The sequence below is a fragment of the Ammospiza caudacuta genome, chromosome 8 (assembly GCF_027887145.1).
Source record: "Ammospiza caudacuta isolate bAmmCau1 chromosome 8, bAmmCau1.pri, whole genome shotgun sequence".
NCBI classification, from domain to species: domain Eukaryota; kingdom Metazoa; phylum Chordata; class Aves; order Passeriformes; family Passerellidae; genus Ammospiza; species Ammospiza caudacuta.
In genome coordinates, this window is record NC_080600.1 from 30916643 (window position 1) to 30935874 (window position 19232).

A 19232-nucleotide genomic window follows, 5' to 3' on the forward strand; every position below is an offset into this window, starting at 1 on the left:
AGAGTAGTTTCACATCACTAACCTTAAGGAACTGCAGCTATGTGTCTTTGAAGGGCAGACATGAGCTGACAGAAGCAGGAGGCTTCACTAGCTCCATGGAAGTCTCTGTGGGGAAAACTAGTCATGAACCAGCTCTCTGTGGTATGAGATGGTCTCCTCTGGACAGAAGCCACACTGAGCTGGCACAGACATAGTGAGCCTCAGGCCCCAAGCTAATATGACAGCACAGATGTAGCCCAGAGCTGAGTGTCCCTAATCACCTCTGACAGTCAATAGTGACGGTTCTCCTCCTTCCCCAAGGAGCCACTTCCTACTCACCACCTGACTTGGCCTCCTAGTTCTGCACCAGTCATCACTGGTACAGATACTCTGCTTTGGCTTTAAAGGTGCTTTGAAGAGTTGTGATGCCTTTTGGAACAACAAAAGCAATGGACAGAAAGTAAGCCCTCTTTTTAAAACTATCAAGTCAGCCTTTTTCTTCCCTCTCTTTATCTGGCTTGGCATGATTTCCACCCAAAACCCTTGGCTTCTTTTGTGTTCACAATGTAGAGTTCAGGTGACAAATCTATGAACAGATCTCTCAGCAGAATCTCTTGTCAGCTGCACACCCCACAAATGCATTCACTGTTAACTACCAAACCATTAAAGTCTCCAAAATGACAGTATGGTTGCCAATATTCTCAGCTTCAAACCACTAAGTACCTTTTCTTCTCTGGCTTTTTAGTTAAACGAGGGAAAAAAAAATCCATCTCACCAATGTCATCCTATCTGTGATCCAAGCGCTCATCAAGCATCCAGAGTGGTTACAGTTGTATTCCTGGAATTGTTATTCTTATTCACAATTTTTTTTCTCTATTTCCTTTGTTAGAACTGGAAATTTACCTTCATTTTCTGTTTTTCCTTTTAGTCAGCTGTATGCAGTGGCTTTATTGTGGCTTTTCCTTTCTCTATTTTTTACCAGAATTTGCAGCATTTTGTGCCTCTACTGTTTGATGGGGGGTTTTTAACCTTTAAAACCCTTAATATTCCTTTTGCTGTGGATTTCAGTAGCCGAATGTTTCTGTATTCTTGTTAATAGTAGCAGCCCAAAGATAGTTCAGCAAAATTTCAAAATCATAAACTGTCAGAAACTGGTTCTTGCTACATGGACTTTCATATGATCTAAAAACAGAGTCCAGGGTGTTAAAATTGACTTAAAGCACCAAACACAGATTAACACAGCTCAGCCCAGCTAAATTCCACTAAACATCTGATGGCCACTATGATTGCAATGAGGATGAAAAGTGCACGTGTGTTTACTTACAGTTGTGACAGGTGGCTCCCATGTAGCCTGTATTGTTGCAGTCACAGTAAAAGGTGCTCCAGGACTGGGAGCATTTTCCTCCATGTTCACAGTAGTTGGGTAAACATCTAAATTGAGACATTAAAAAAATGTAATTAATTATAAATATTTCTGCAAAAATAATGTGCTGTGGGAAAAAAATCAAAACCAACAGAACTGTCTCAACTCCTCATTCAGGCAAGAGTTTCCTAGGGCTGAAATAGCTGTGTAATGAAAGAATTATTTATTTCTCTGTGATTCACATCCAAGCACTGAAGAAAAGAACATTTAAGCTATCAGAAGATAGGTAAAGATCACTGTAAATAAAAAAATACTGCTTATTAGCAAATAAAGTGTCATGAACTTTCTGAGCACAGAGCAAGACAAGTAGCAGATGAAAATGGTATTGAAATCTAGTTCCAAAGGAGAATCCCATGTTTTCTGATTGAACAGGCACCACTGTTATCAAAATTAGCCTAAGTTACTTTTATGGTAACACTAACAGCACGCAAATCTCTAAAGTGAGAGAAAAATATGTTTCAATTATGAGATCTGTACTCTCTTCCTCATTTTAGTTGGTGTGCCTCTGAAGTATTATTGTGAAACAAATTATTAAAAGAAGAAAAGAGGCACAACAGCATGCAGCTCAGGAAATGAACAGAAATAAAAGCTGTGGGAGATAAATTCAATCTCCAGGACAAAAAGTGAATGCTGATCTGAACTCCCCCGGTACAAACGTAGGCAGTGCAATGGAGTTACACCAGCTTAAATGGGAGCAGATTGTTCTCTTATTTGTCTTTTTTTTTCATTTTTTTTCCCCTCTTACTGTATATTAATCTCTTTTACACAGTATGTCTGACTTTTAAAAAATAAGTAACTTGTTTATACTGCTGATTCAATTGTGTTGGGTGGGTGGAGAGGAAACAGGCAATCAATTTATCCTTTACACTACAGAACTCCATTAGGATTTGCTTTGCTGTAATTTGAGCTTCAAAACTCTTTCAGTGTCCACATCTTTCCAGGGTGTTAGTGTGAAATCACTGATGCTACCTTGATTTTTTTCTAGCTGAAGATGTGGCTTTATTGCAGTTCATCTTACCCTTAGGAAGCTTTTTTGCATTCAAGTAGGTATATTGCCCTTAGCAGTGGCTTTCAATCTGTTTCTTCTAATTACTTACAATTAAAACCCATTCCACACAAGCAAGCAGAAAACCTGTATGTCACTAACAGCCATCTTCACCAGCCCTGAGCCTCATCAGCCAAGTTTTCATCCGTTTACTTGAGTCCAAGGCTGTTTGGAGCTGCCAAAGCTTGACAAGGCAAAGGAAGCTGTTCATGTGCCCAGAGGCCTGTCAGAAGAACCTCTTGTCCTCAATATGCTCCCTGCTCATTCATACAAACTTACATCTATTCATCTCTATCAGTTGGTCTAAGATTCATTCCAGAACACAGCTCCACTTGATCACTATTTATACTATTATACATAAGATTATAAAGGTCATATAAAAATATTAACATGAAGGATTATTTTTATTAATGCTTGCTCAATTACTGCAATAATTACTTACTATTCAAATATGAGAGAAATAAGGAATTCAAGAAGAAAGTATGTTATTTATATCTGCAACATCTTTTAAAACATTTCTAAGATACACTGCTCTTATAAAAATCATTGTCATAGTTTCTATTAATCATTGAGCTCAAATAAAAAAGAGGACAGAGGATGAGAATAACATTCCTAGTTTTCTAGCTCTCTAGGAAAATTTCACTGCTGTGGGAGAACATCTCGTTTCTGAAACAAAAATGAAACAAAGGGAAAGGCCAAAACCTCTGGGTTTGCCCTACACTTGTAAGGCAGGAATTGCGAGAAGGGATGAGATTCTGTCTTATAATGGTATGATGGGCAATCATCTATCAGTCCAACAGCCTGCTGGTACAATGAGAGCCCAGCCAGCCCCTCTGCCATCACTGAAATGAGATTTAAAGCTTTGGGTTGATGCTGAAGAGAGCAGGAGCAGCCCTCTGGGATCGTGCAAACAGGACTGTGTGGGGTGCCCTGCAGGACCCTGCCAGCCGCCTGCTCCATCCCAGAGGCAAAGCACAGGGGTACAACAGCTCTGCGGTGGTACATGTGAATTTCACCTGTGGGAAATTTACTCATATTTGTACTTTGCAGGTGCCTGCCCTCGCCCTCAGCACACTGCCTTTAATTGCACTTGCTATTTAGAACATTCTTGTATGCCACCTGTACAGCAGCAGTTCTATTCACATCACAGGGAGGTTGTGAGAAGAAACATATGATGTTAATGGAGGTCTTTGGAGATATGAAAATAATAGTGCTGTTATTAGCATAATTTACATCATCAGTGTAATGGACAAATATGATCTTTGCCTAGTTTAAACTACCTTTTATTAATTAACCCAATGCAGTAGAGCTAATTACTAACCATTTCTGGTTTGCCAAAGGCCTGTATTAGAGGCTTAGCCACATTTATTCCCTTGAAACAGTTTCCTTTTAAAGATTTTACAAAGTTGAAGGTCACTTCTTATATCTACTTGTCTTATGAATGCAAACACTTTTTCTTCTCCCAACAATGCACAAAATGCAAGTCAAACTAACCATGTCAGCTTTTAATGATATTCATAAATTCAGCATTAAATCTTTTTTTATTCCTTAGTCTATTTGCTTTAATTAACACCAACTACATTGATCTTGGTTTTGGTCAAATAACTAACCCTTCTAAGAGCTTATGAAACAATTTTTTTTGCAACTCTAATAATTACCATAATCCCATTTTAGCTGAGCAGTTGTGTCTTCATTAGAAGCCAAATTTATCTTAATTGTGAGAGAACTCAAAATTAAGAAATAGCTACAATTAAAATTAATCAAGGCATGGATAAGTCAAAGATTATTGCATTTGTGAACTGTCCTACATCCTCATGTTGAAGGATTTAAACACATGTAATTTAAAATATAAATTAATGTTTGCATTCTAGTAGAAACAAACACTTTCAGCAAAAAATGCAGTGGTATCACAGAACATTTCATAGACAAAAATTTGCATCAGGCAGCCCCTGACCCATTTGCAACTGAAACGAACAAACAGCTCAACTCAATTTTTGCAAGCAATGTAAATGAGACACTTGAAAATTCATGGATTTGCCTAAGAAAGCTTGTGACAGACCAAGGACTCTGATCTTCCCCATTTATTCATATAATAATGAATTATAAGAATATATGAGATATATTCATATAATATGAATATGACACCACGCCACTGTGTGGTGTCATATGAAATTATATGACACCACACAGTCCTGTTTGCACCATCCCAGTAAAAAATTATTATTAAAAAAAAAATAATTGAAGCACATAAATTTTCCCTCATTGAGCCAAGCTGGGAAATGCACACCTTAGCCATCTAAGTGAGCAATATGCAGAGCCTGCACAAAAGCCTTCCCTGTCCTTGGATGAAACATTCACCTCCAAAACCGTGGGTGTGCTTCCTTTGAAATCAAAGGACAAACTGCACAGACATTAGGGGGGAGAAATTCGGGCCTTTGATGGGAATGATGAAGAAATAACAATGGCAAAATTACTTGAGTGGGAAGGCTGAAGGAGCTCTACACATTTGATGCTCACTTGACTGGAAATAAACCCAGTGTACTTTCAATAAGCACCTCTGAGATTCTGTTAGAGTCAGCACAGTGCCACAGTGCATTCAGCACTACCCTCAACTCCTCCCAAGTAAAGAGGAAGGAAAGGGAACCATCACAGAGAGAAAGAAAAAAGGAGCACATCCCCTAAATATCAAGACTGTATATACACATAGTTTTTAGACAAGCACTGAGTCCCTAAAACTCAGTAATGCTGTAACAAAAAAACACACGAAATTTTGGAAGACTATCAATAAAGCATTGTCTTAAATATTGTATCAAATTCATTTTATTTCAGCATGTTTTCCTATTTACAGTCAGCAGCTATTTAATTTATAATTAACAAAATTTAACATTAAAATGGATGACTTCATATAATGGGTATATAAGTCTGATGAAACTCACATTGTTGCTGTAACAGACTATATTTTGCTTTGGTAAAATGGTGTCTTTCCACTAAACTCAATAGATTGAGGCAAATTGCAACAACATGGATTTCAGCCCTGCTGTGCTGAGCTGTAAATCTGGGAAACTCCTTGCCAAAAATAACAAAGGTTATTTTTGATACAAGAAATGGCTTCAAGGGGAGACCAGACAATCATTTCCAAGGGAAATTTAGCAATGCAACCAGACAATGTGTAACAACTTCAAGGCTTTACCAAGGGGAAAACTAATGAAGAACTGAGAGCATCAGAAAAAACATTGCAAAAGCACATCCAATTCTTTTGTTGTCCTGGATTTTCTTTTGTGGTAAAATAGTGGGCTAGGTGTCCTTAACCAAAGAAATAAAAAAAGCTACCAGAACCAGAGGAAGAGAGAAAAAGTGTGTAAAAGCAGTATTACAATGGGCTGCAAAAGAATCAACACTCTTCAGACCTCTGTTTTTTGTCAGCAGACATTTCCTCCCCATCCCAACACATTCCAAATTCTCTTTCCTCTTTCAACTTTAGAAAACTGACCAACAACTTGCTAAAAAGTCTTGTGACACTCTTTATTTTTTATTTTTAAGTCATCAATGTTTTCTTTCCTAAATTTATGTTATGAGAACACATGGAGTACAAAGAGAACAAGAATAATGTGAGCAGACAATTCTTCTTTTCCATGATGGAAATCAGCAAGTCTATCCTACTGAATTGATGCAAAAAACAAACAAACAAAAAAAAAAAAAAACCAAAAAAAACCCAAAAAACCCCAAAAAATCAAAAAACCTCAATAGTTTATAACAAAGGTAGGTTTATCTTCATTGAGAGATTTGGCACATTTATTCTTTCATCAAAACTTGATGAAAGAACTTTTTAAATATATTATTATTTGCACTGTTGGTCACCTTGGTTCTCAGACCCTGCACCTGCACACCACTGTGAGACCAGCATTTAAAAGATCTGAACACTGATGCCAACAGCCCTCAGGCATGAGAGTAGCACAGAACTGTGGAAGAGGTTGTGCTGGGACTGGCAGTAGTGAAGGAAAAGCCTGTTTTCTGTGCCTTAGATAAAAGGCATTTTTTAAGATTTGATTGCTTTGTTGTTAGAACACCTACATTTTTAATATAGGTAAATGTGCTGACAGTTTGGCTTAGCATCAGCAGAAAGGATTTTATATAAATAAATTTGAAAAAGAAAAAAGGGAAACAAATAAACCATCCTGTACAGACAGCTGTTCCATTTAGAATTCATCATTTTACAAAGCAAAAGCAGAAAAGCCATTTGCAAAAATCAAACAAACAAAGAAATATATGATATTATATTCTACTTGCATCCCCATATCTGGCCTTTAATTTATTATGGCATTGCACATCCCATGGATTTTTACTCTAAAGGAAGAGCAACAGGAGAGAACTCTTTTCAGGTTCCTCCCAAACTCAATTCCACACTCAAGCAGGATTTCAAAAGCCAATAAAATAGTCCCTTACCTACTTTCAAACTGCATTTTTTCTCCACAGGGGCCTCATTCAGGACAAATCCCCTCTCCCACCCTAGTGAGAAGTCCCTACAGTCATGGGGACAAAGTTAACTTTCTCCAATTCCAGCACCTTTCCACATGTAGAAGTCACTGCACTTACAGGAAGGTTTTCACCCTGCTCAAACCATTTTTTTACCTACCCTCAACAGGATTTACTGAACGATACTGACGAATCTGAAGCATCTATCTTTATTTCTCTCTGAAACACAGCACTTATACAGACTAGTGGACAATTCATGGGCCTGGATTGTCATTTTCTGCAGCTGGTATTGCATGTATGAAACAAGGACAGGGAAAACACAACTAAGGAAGGGCAAGCAAAACCAACTGATGGCATTATTCAAATAATCTGAGCTTTCTTTTTCATTCTCATTAAAGAAACACAAAGCCTAGAAAACTGCCCCCTCCTCAGAGACAGCATTTTCCACTGTAACTAATTTTTTCCAGAATTTGCTTTGTACTAATATTTTCTTGTCTATCACAGAGCAAGAGCATCTGACAGTGTGAAGATCACATCCCAGTCCAAGAGCAGGAAACTGTGCTACATGGTTTTATTACATTTCATTGTCAATCAGCCTTTAAGCAATTGGAGAGAAGCTCTGCCATTACCTGTATTATTCAGCTGCTTTAAACATTAGAATAGATACGAGGAGATGAGGGAATGCTCCTCAGAATTACAGGGATTTTAATTCCAACACCCAGGCTTTAGATGCCTGTGGGTTTGAATTTCTTAAATCTTGCTCTGCTTTTCTGCATCCTGTCCTTCCATTTTAAAACCTGTGTGGTATTGAAAGGATTTCCAAGATCACACTTCAAAATGCTACCTACAAGGGTGTAATTCCAGTAATTTAGTTCCATTACTTAGCATGTCTAATTTGTGATATAGGTGCATACTTCAGGGAACCACCCAGGAGACTGTTCAACTCTCCCAGAACATCACATCCTTCTCTATTTCTAATACTATTTTCTTCTCTGTATAGTGATCATTACAAGGCATTAAGTCATTAAGAAACATTTTTCCCTTTTTCGTTTCCCACCATCTAACATAGCTTGGATTTAAGATACCTTCTCCATTCCATTTCCACATCCATTTTCCATTCCCCAAACCCCATTCTGCTCTGGGTTTAGTACAGAGGAAGTAAAAAAAAACTTAGAATTTCTCTAAGGGCAATATAATGAAAAAGAAAAACATATTTCTAACAATATCCTAATGTTTGCTGAACAAGCACAAAGCAAAGTGTTTTACAAAGCATCAAGCACAAGAAAGGGAAACTTTTTGAAAACTTTTTCCCATTTTCCTTAATTAATATAGAAAATAGAAGAAGACATGAAGCCTCAGTAGCCCTGAGCTATTTGTTCACTGAATCCTAAAACAGGGAAAAGAAATAAAAGATAAGGGGAACATTTTCACTCACAGGACTGAAGTCACTTATTTAAGGTAAGACAAATAATCAGAAAAATTACTTATCTGGGCCATCAGATCCCTATAGCTAGCCAGGACATTCTCTCCTGCAGCATTTGAAGGAAAAAAAATCTAGATCTGGGTATTCCAGCATCTGAAGATGTGCAGTCCAAATGCTTTGTTTTGGCTGAGGATGGAGACATAGTTGGGCAATTCTCGAACCAAACTTGGGTTTTATGCAAAATCAGAAACATTTTGAAAAAGGACACAACATCCCCTCTTATGTCTTCAGCTCATTCCAGCTTTGATCATCATCCAAATTCAAGAAATGTGATGTAAAAACATCCTACTCATTGCTATAAAAGCAAGAAGGGAAAACATAAGAGGCTTTCCTGCAAAGAGAAAGTAATATGCACTATAAAATAATTGTCATTTCTGCAGAGAAGGCACTAAATACTGAAAATAGGAAAAATTATAGACAATGAAAAGGATGGATGCCAAATTGGGGGCTGGGGTTTTCTTAATTATTCTTTCTGCAATGCACTGCAGATATTTATGTGGGGTAAATGCAATACTAAATGCTTGTGATTTTTTTAATCCCAGCCTGGGACTCTAACAAAAAATCTAAAATTCATTGGCCTTAATTAGCCAGAGTATTTTTTCACTTGCATGGCCAGGGCAGGAGGCGAAAGGATCATATGAAGTTTGGCTTCTGCTGCAAGGCATACATTAAATCTAAGAGGAGAGTTAAGAAATATAAAAAACCACTATGCTTTTATCGGATTTATCCTAACACCCTTCACCTGCAACAGTAATTAATTTCCCAAAGGCCCATTTTGACAGTACAACACAAGAAGCAATGTTACATTCAGCACTAAAAGTAAAGGAAGAAAAAGTAAAAAGAATATTCTTTCTTAGAAGTAAAAATTGATAATAAAATATAATAGAATCTACAAACGAAATAGGCATAAAGAAGGTTTTAAAAGGTCAGCTCTATTTAGCAAGGAAAAAGAACACTTTAAGCTAATTTATTTAGAAAATACTATGAAGAATTTTCACAGATAAATCATGTGTATGGTTAAAAGAATAGGGACTAAGCACTATATTTGTGCTCCACAACGAAGCAGTTGAGGGAAGCCAACTCATGAATCAACTCCATATATTTCTCCCTAATGAGGTAAAAGTATAAATGCCAATCTTATAACAGTGATTATTATGGATACCACATGCCCCTCTCTCTATTTGGATTTGCTGGGAGAATTGGAATATGCAGATGAATCTTGCTTTAATGAGGACAGTAACATCAGTGTGCCTGTGTCTGCTTGCTGATGCCACAGAGATGGGACCCTGCCAGGATTCAGAGGAAAATATCTGAAGTCAGGTTTGTGCTCCTCGTGGCACATCACTGGAATTCCCAGGATGTCCTGCAAGATGTGCCATCCGTCCATCTGCTAAGGTGAATTCAACAGGAACATTTTTCCCCTCCCCCTCTCCCCCAGGTCACTTAAGGGAAGTGAAGTCCCTGGTGTTGTCCTTGACAAGTGCTGTCAGTATTTGCTACAGCAAGGGAAAGGTGCCAGCCAAGTAAAAATAGGACAACACAGGCAGAGCTTCATCAGCGCAAAATCAACATGAGCTGCAGCAATCAGATTAAAGTACCTCAGCAGCTGCAGGCAGGGAGAGCAACACATCCATTATCTATGCAAACTTGTGAACCTGAGCCTAAAGAAAAGCAGGATCTGGCTACCCTCAGAGTTCCTTTATGGATAATGACAGGCTAAGCACATAACAGGCTTTCCTAATCCGAAGACAACCCAGTCTAATGTATTCAAGTGCAAATCATGTATAGAATTTATGACTATAAAATAATGGGCATACAACTCCATGCTTCTCCATCTGCTTCAGCCTCACCTCTCTCCAGGGAAACTCTCACCAAAAAGTCCATCACTTCAAGGGATTTCAGTTCTGGCAGGATTGACAGAATCATGAAATTTCAGACTTCTTAGAAGAGTTTTCTCTGTCACCAGCAACAAAAATACCTCATCCTTTGTGATGGGGGATGAGGAGTTAAAAACATGAATGGAACCAATGTCATCATTATGGGTATGTTCTAAGGATTTGCCTCAAAAGCCTGGTGAATGCAAACATTTGACCAGCACCACCTTGAGGGGCAAATGAGACTATTTCCATATGAGGTGCCAGTTCAAAGGAAAGACCACTTCTCTACTCACAACAGCTCTTCAGCCCAACTTACCCCAACAGCAATGCCTCCTAAGGACTTTTCCTTATAGAGTTTGCAGGAGGTGGTAGGGGAAACCACACCACATCTCCACCTCTCACCTGTTTGTGTGCACACAGAGTGCAAGAACTCCTGCAAATGGAATTTTCTTCTCTGGCACTATAAAACTGCAAAGCAGTCTGTCCCACTGCATTCAAGAAGTGCATGAGATTAATCAAGCCATGCCTTCAGGCTCCAGGCAACACTGCAGCCCTTGCTGCTCTATTCCAAGGGGTCCATCTGTGGTAGGAGCAGCCAGCCCTGCTCAGCCCAAAGGGAGCATCTGTGCTGTGTGATGAAGGACTGGGAATCCACTGCATTTCTGGACTGAGCTTTAATGATTTTCTGGCACATTTTCCTAATAACCATGGTAACTCTTGAGCTGCAATATCTCTTGAGCCTACATTCCTGCATCTATTCTCTGAACAGGATGCCAACCACAGCAAACAACCAATTCAGCTTCAGGACTGGAGCTAGTATTTCTAGTCACAAAATCTGGCATTCGAGCCAATTGCTGAATGGGAAATCCCAGAGCTTCTCAACTCTGTGGCCAAATTCTCAGCATCTGCATATTTGTTTTCCTACCCATTTCATTTATTTTTAAATGAGAGGCTGACTGAATTTTCCCCAGGCTATGCCTTCCATTGTTGGCCCACACACAGACAGACCTACACGCCCACTATTTCCACTGACACAAAGGAAGAGAAAACACAGTGCAGAACGTACTAGTACTTAGCAAAATGTACATTGAGATTCAAATGTATTTTGAGATTAGCATAGCTATGATGCTATACATTTTGGTTTTGAACAACAGAGGTATAGAGAGCTGCATACAATGAAAACAATGTTTTAGAAACAGTGAGGGACTTGGACTTCCTAGTCCTAAGTTTATCACCTCCCTCCAGACTTCCCTCAGATCAACAGTGCCTCTCCTTCAATTTCCATACTCTGACAGTGCCACAGCAAAAATGCTGATGAAATAAGTTCAAAAGCATCCCACTGAACCCTTTGCCAGCTTCCAGCCATCTGTGGCTTATAAATTCATGAACGCCTTACTACCTTTTCCCCTTACATCTGACCTCTACAGCATCTAACAACATCCAATTTGATGTTGTGTAAGATTTGAACTTGTGAGAGACTGCACATTCTCGTTTATCATTCACCTCATCCATGCTGCTCCTCATCACACAACCCTGCCCAGCTCTCTCTTCTCCAGGCTGAAGAGCCCAAGCCTATTTCATCTCTACTTGCAGAGAAGAGTTTGTAGCACACCAAAGAGCAGAGTGTCAGTTTTAGAAACAGCCATGAGGACTGAATGACAGACTTACAGACTGTGCAGTCAGAGTTGCACACAGCATCTCCTCTGAGTGGCCCAGAGAGGACACACTTCCTGCAAAAGGCTGGTCAGGCCAAGGAGGAGGTCAGTGAATACATCCAACTGGATTTGCATTTCATCTTTTAGAAACTAAAATAGAGGGTTTTGAAGGGATTCATACAGAGTTGTTATCTCGATTTACTAAGGGGAAGATGCTTCTGTAGTTCTCCAGTGCCTCAGTCCCTGCCTTCTCTAAACTTCTCACCCTCATTTACACCACATCTGAAAGAGAGACAGGCATCTCCAAGAAGTTGAGAACCTCAAGAAAACAGAGGAACAAGTTAAAGGGAATCAGGTTATTTTTCATCAAAGAAAAGAACACCACTAACCATAATGGAGTTTAACCACTATTCTAGACATCATGAAATTTGCAAAGAAGATATCCCAGAAAAACCCCAGAGCAATAAATTCTGCAATTACATAGCTTTCTTCTGAGTTGTAAAAATGAATCATGTGTTTTCTAGAAGCAAAAAGAGCAAATCACAAAATCACAGAAATTCTAGGTTGGAAGAGATCTTTAAGATCATCAAGTCCAACCCATATTCTAACACCTCAACTAGATCATGGCACCAAGTGCCACATCCAGTCTCTTTTTTTTTTTTTTTTTTAATTTATGAATAGGATCTGCTGCTCCTTCTCTGCCATTTCATATATATCCATACCTATCTATATATAAGGTTATTAAAAAAAAAGCAAACATAACTTTGGGCTACACAGTCCCTACTCACAGCTGCAGTACTGGCTTACATTGTCTAAGAGATACATCTACTAAAATGAGCTTTCTCACAGGTCTGAGACTTCATGAGCTGAATTCCTGAAAGATTTTTGCCATGGTTTTGGTGGGATTTTTTTGTGTTTTGCTTTTGTTTTTTGTTTTTTTTTTTTTTTCTTTTAGTTTATGTACTGTTATTGTTGACATTTCAGAACCCCCAAAGCAAGAACAAGGCACAGCTGCTCCAGCTGCAGGAGAAGCCTGAGCGAATGCAACAGAGCTGGAAGGAACCTGAAGATCACTCAGTCCATGCTCACACCCCAGGGCAGGATCACCCACACCCATGTTCATTATTTCTCACAGACTCATCTATCTTTTCCTAAAGCCTCCCAGTGACAGAGACTTGACAGTCACCTGAGGCAGTCTGTGCCACACAGCTCTCCTATACATCCTGGGCAGAAAAGATGACTGTTCCCTTCAGTGCTGCAGCAGCCTTTGAGCACCTAAGACCATTATGCTGCCTCCCCTCAGCAATCTCTTCTGGTTAAAGAATTCAGTCAATCTGAGCTCTGTCAGGCTCGGTGCTGTGACCACTTCCCTGGGGAGCTTGTGCCAGTGTCAAAAACCCTCTGGGTGAAGGACTTTTTTTCTAACTTCCAACCTAAACCTCCTCTGATGTAACTGTAGGCCATTCCCTCAGGTCACCATAGAGAAGAGATCAGTGCTGGCCTCTCCTCTTCCCCTCCCTAGGAGCTGTAACTGGTGAGGTCTCCCCACAGTCTCTTTTTCTCCATGCTGAACATGCCAAGTGCCCTCAGCTGCTCCTCACACAGCTTCCCTTCAAGGCCCTTCACCATCTTAATTGCCCCCTTTGGATACTCTCAAACAGTTCATTATCTGTCTCACATTGCAGTGCCCAAAGGTGTTCCCAGTGCAGAGCAGAGCAGGACAATGCCCTCCCTTTCCCAGCTGGGGATGCTGTGCCTGATGCCCCCAGGACAGGGCTGGCCCTCCTGGTTGCCAGGGCACTGCTGACTCGTGCTTAATTTGCCATGGACCAGGATCACCCCAGCACTCCCTTTCTGGTCTCCAGAATCTCATTCCCCAGTCTGTCCATACATCCAAGGTTGCTCCACCCCAGGTGCAGAATCCAGCATTTCCCCTTGTTGAACTTCAGACAGTTGGTGATTGCCCAGCCCTCTCATTTGTCAAGACTCTCTGCAGGGCCTCTCTGCCTTTGATGGGGTCAACAGCTCCTCCCAATTTTGTATCATGTGTGAACTTGCTCAGAATCCCTTCCAGCCCTACGTCCAAATCATTGATGAAGATGTTGAAGAGCACAGGGCCAGGATGCCATTGGATTTCCTGGCCACTTGGGCACCCTTTGGCTGATCCAGCTCTGTCAGTCAGCACCCTCAGGTCCTTCATTACATCACACAAAACTTTTTTTTGTCTGTGTGATTGATATATTTAACAAGAAAGGTGGCATTATGTAAAACAATCCCATTCTTATTATGTTTGAATCATTGCCCTAAATAATTTTATGATATGATCACAGACAATGCTTGTCATCCTTGGGACACTGAAGATAAGGAAGATATTTTCAGTAGTACCACTGAGTTGCACTTAGCCTAGACTTGGTGACAGTGAAGGCACTGGAGAGGTCCCACAGCACGTCTGCATCATACCAGAAGAGTTCTCTTTTGTTTCAACATACAATCACACAAAGTGCTTTTAAATGCTCCACTCGATCTTAAATAATCTGTTTTTCCAAGAAAACAGGAAAAAATTTCTCTCTCAGTTCCTAGGAAAGATGACATTTTGCTTCCTTTTGTAAAATTAGCTGCATCTTTTTCCATTCTATCTTGGAGTGGTAGAATTCTATCTACCATTTCAGGCACATCAAGTATGAAATTCACATTCCCCTGAATTCAGCCATCATTAAATATGGAAAGAGATTTGATCAGCCAAGTCAGTAATTTCTCCATATAAATTAACAAAAATGAACATACAAAGATGAGCACAAAGGTCTTGCATCACAAACATTTTGCCCACTTGTCAAAAGACTGCAGCTCCAGCAGACTGATCCCTCCTACAGGAAGGAATAATGGAAATCAGACATCAACTTCATCTAAGTAACATGTCTGAAAAAAACATTAAATGCTTACAGTCCTAATGCATTTCCAAAATATCCTTATTACTCCCCTAACTATTTGAAGCACATGAAATTTCCAGCAGTTTCAATTCTACTTTTCAGAACTTAGGTAGATTAAAAAAACCCCAAAACCACCAAAAATAGAAACAAAAAAAAAATCACAGAACTTCCTATTCCACATACTAACTTCAAAGTACACATTTGCATAAATGATTCAGCAATATTTAGACACTAAAAATCCATAAGAAGCAAAAGAGATTTACAAAATACTTTAGAAAAAATTGGTTTCTTATTTCCTCTCTGCGTTTTATGGGAAAATCTGGAGTTCCTGTCAGGTTTCATCTTAGGAGGGATGTGGATCACTATTTAAACTGAAATGTTTCTCTGGCAGATGCAGACATTCCATCATTATATTGTCCCACTGAATGGGCAGCATTGCCCACGAGATGTACCATATCCTCATCATGAACGTGCTGTAATGGCTAACAAGAAAAATTGCAGATGATTTATTTAAGCAGAACCAGCTTATATATTAAGGGTATGACATGTTCTGATGAATCAACTAATTTTTCCTTCTCTTTCATTTCCTCTAGAACTTCAAAGCAATCAAATGTTGTTTATGCATAAAATTTAATCCTTTCACCAATCTATAGTTTGATTGAATTTGCATACTCTATTTCCTACAAGTCAATGTGAAGAGAGCCTCATGTAATTGAAACCATTTCCCCTCCAGTCCTCCTATCTTTGTTGCAGTATTTTCTATTAGTAGTTCTATTATGCCTAATATCTGTAATGTTGGCAGATCAGAATTTTCACTTAATGCAACCTGTATTTATAAACCACTGGGATGAAAAAAGAACAAATACAAGAAAGAGGAAATAATAATTACCTGTCTTTGATGCCACACAGATCAATGTGTAAATCACTGAAATTCCCCAGGGAGCCTTGCTGAACTAAAATGAGGTCCTTGGGCTGGTTATCAATAAAGATGAGCCTCATACAGCCTTGAAAAGCAGTAATGGGATTTAAACACTGGGAATCGGTGAAATTGTCAGGGCACCCTGTGGGAAAAAGAGAAGAGGCAGAGAAGAATATTGGAATGTTCAACTATTTCTGCTGGGATTTCCTGATGCAAGAACTCAGAGGCTTATTATTTCAAATGTTTTTATTCCTTTTGCTATGCAACCTCCTGTGTTATAAATCCTCTAGTTAGGGGAAAAAAGAAAAAAGGAAGAGAGAAGCGAGTCACTGAAAGTATCACAATATGAGGTTTCTACCTTGTGAAACATACTTGTGTTGAGCAAAATCAAAATGTGATTTTTTTTCATCTCTTTAAACTCCACAGCAACTAAAACATGAGTTGTTAAAAGAGTTGTACAGAATGTAAAATCATTATGGGTTAAATTCTGCTGCTGAAGCAATGTGCAGATGCAATCTTGTGGGCAGCAAGAAAGCCATTTGTATCTGAGCCTCATCAGCATTCAGACAGCTCTGAGATCCAAACTTCCTGTACCCCCTCACTTAGTGCTGTCTCCACAGGGTTCATCAAGATCAGAACCATACTACAGTAACCACTACACAGAAGTATATTAGATTAAAAGATAATTAATGACATCAATGTTTGCACTCTGCTCCAAAAAGCAGAAGACAATATTTTTCAAGACTTTTTTTCATTTTCTAAATTGAGCTAAACCTATCTTCACTTTCCACAAGAGCTTTGTACAGAAATACCTTTGAAGATTTGAGCTGCATGTCACCTAAGCTCCAAAAAGTCACTGAGCCTGATCAGAACAATGGTATCTACAGGAATGCTGATAACATTAATAACTCTAAGGCCTTTTAACCAGGGAAAAAAAAAAAAAAAAAAAAAAAAAGAAACAAAACAAAACCAAAACCACTCACAGTTAATATAGTTTGGAGATTTTGCATATATTGTCAGATAGATGTAGGTACCCGTTGACTACCACTACCAGTAGTCCACTTTTACACCTCAGCCTGCAGTTCTGTTTGCTCTCTCCCTGCCAGGCCTGACCAGCACCCCTCAACCTGTCCATGGTGCTGAATACACTGCAATTGCATCACTCCTTACCTCTGCTCTTAGCTGCGAGCAGGGCACCTAGGTGCACCTAGGGAGAGCTCTGTGGTGAGCACCTGAGGATCAGCATCATGAAAACTTCCCTGCGACAACCCACCTCCAAAATAGTAGCTGTTCCCAGAGTAGATCCTGGACACAGTGGTTGCATGGCTGGCGGTGGCAGCGTCGCTGTCCAGCGTCAGGGTAATGCGGTGCCTTCTGGCATTGATGTTAACAGAATGCCAAAGCCCATCGTGGAGATTAGTGCCTGGCAAAAAACGTGGACAAAGTGAAAAAAAAAAAGACGTGCAGGAGACAATTGTGCTCTTCAAATCTCCTCTTGCTTCCAACTTGTAGCCACAAATATGCAGCTGAGCTATAAAAGGGGAGAACTGTAGCTGAAAAGGACTCATTAGCTCTGGAAACAAGCTGGCATAGGAGAAAGGGCCCAGGGAAAGGGAACTTTGGAGAGTATTTAAGTAGGTCATCTCACATTTTAATCTAATCTTGTACTACTGCAGGCACTCATCAAGCTAGCCCAATCCTCCACCTTTCTGTTAACACACTGTTACAATTTTGGGGGTGTTTATGTCAATCTTCAGTCTGTTGGTAAATGCTTGCAAGTCCAAAAGTGTGCAGAGATATCTCTACTGAGCTTCTGGTACTAAGCACATGTGTGAGGCTGCAGAGGATTAGATTCAGTGAGACATTCATAGCCTGCTCTCAGGCTCCAACCTGAAACCTGACTGACTCCAGCAGGTATCAGTAGGATTTGTGTTTCTTAAAACCCTCCACCACCAATACAGCACATGGTACTATTAATGGATGTACAGAAGTTGGATTTCTACATGGATGTTCTGAGAACTCGGATTGTTGCTCTGACCAGGAACCTCTAAAGTTTGAGGGATATACTGGGCAGTCTCCTTCTCTTCCAGACACTCATGTGAACTGGGAAATTACCTGTCTTGTTTCCTTATTCTGAAAATCAGTGCTGCGTTGTGTGGCTCTTGAAATATCACCACAGAGCTACAAAGAAACTCCACATCCCCTATTCTGACAGCCATGGGAATCAGTGGGGAAGCTTCTGAACCCACACACAGAGGTACAGATCAAAAGCAACCTCATTACAGCTCAAAATATGCTATCATCAGGCTGAAGTCACTGAGATCAGCCACAGACAACTAGTATTTACTCCCCACCCTTACAGAATATTTTTGTTAATGCTGCTTTCATAGAAAACAAACAAGCACTTAGGAACACAAAGAGGTGTGAGAACAGTTCAAAACAAAATAAAAAAATAGTGGGTGTTAGGTGTGTGTAAAGCCATTTCATCACAAATTTCAAAATGAAATTTACTCAGTAATGGCAGTTAACACATGCACAATTACCATAGAATTAGAGGGTGGTTTTCCAGCAAAAAAAATGGATTTTAAACTAGAAGTGCAGTTTGAAATGAAATATGTTGTTAAGGTTTGAAATAATTACAAGAGGAAATAGATCCCATTTGGGGGAAAAACTGGTCCATTCTTGAGCAAGCATGAGTTTATTGTGAGTACTTGACATCTGCAGAACAGGGCACAAGCACCTCCTGCACATTTCCCATGTGCAAGTAGGCAGTTTAGCATGTTTGGATAAGCTGGACTCAGGTTCATTATTTCAGAACTACATAAAAACAAATGCATCCAACCAAATATTGACATTGTCTCAGCTTTGTCAACAATTCCATTAGGACTGCAATAAAGGCTGGAATCTCAGTTTTCAGTGTTCAATGGCAGCAAGCTATGGCTGTGGCAATCTGCATGAGTAAGGATAGATGCAGGGCTGCCTCATTTTCCATCATGAAGGGGAATGAAACATGCATACAGAACAGCTCTGCTTTGACAACTCTGTCAGTTTTTTATCTCTGCTTCTTTTAATAGATACATCTGCCCTCTTTTAGTCTGTACAGGGAATATTTTAATATTACATGTTTTTAAACATCTGCTCTTTCAGAAAATATATTACTAATATTGTTATTATTGTTATTATTCCCTCAAATTTTCCATCAGAGAGGCAGTCCTATTTTACCCTCTTGCATCCCACCAGCTTCACTACACAAAGCAGCTAAAGAAAGCCTAATAGGGAGTGTAAGGAGAGGAAGCCCATGGTCAGCCACTCTTCGGAGTGTAGCATAAAGGAGGAGTCCAAAGCTACATTCAGAGAAAGAAAATCAGCTCTGAGCCTCCCTTAACTTCTGCTGGAGAAAGATGCCGTGGCTGAGCTGGCCCCCAGCTGATTTCAGCACAGTCTGAAGATG

At 39.6% G+C, this 19232-nt stretch overlaps 1 protein-coding gene across 1 annotated transcript in view; it reads right to left on the reverse strand.

Annotated features, from left to right (window-relative positions):
* Positions 1-19232, reverse strand: part of CNTNAP5 (contactin associated protein family member 5) — a 266317-nt gene that overhangs the window by 101591 nt on the left and 145494 nt on the right. The window contains exons 9-11 of the mRNA XM_058809950.1: positions 17055-17204; positions 15752-15923; positions 1304-1410 (exon numbers count right to left, since the gene is read on the reverse strand). Coding sequence (XP_058665933.1) covers positions 1304-1410; positions 15752-15923; positions 17055-17204 — 429 coding nt within the window. The remainder of the gene's footprint in view (positions 1-1303; positions 1411-15751; positions 15924-17054; positions 17205-19232) is intronic.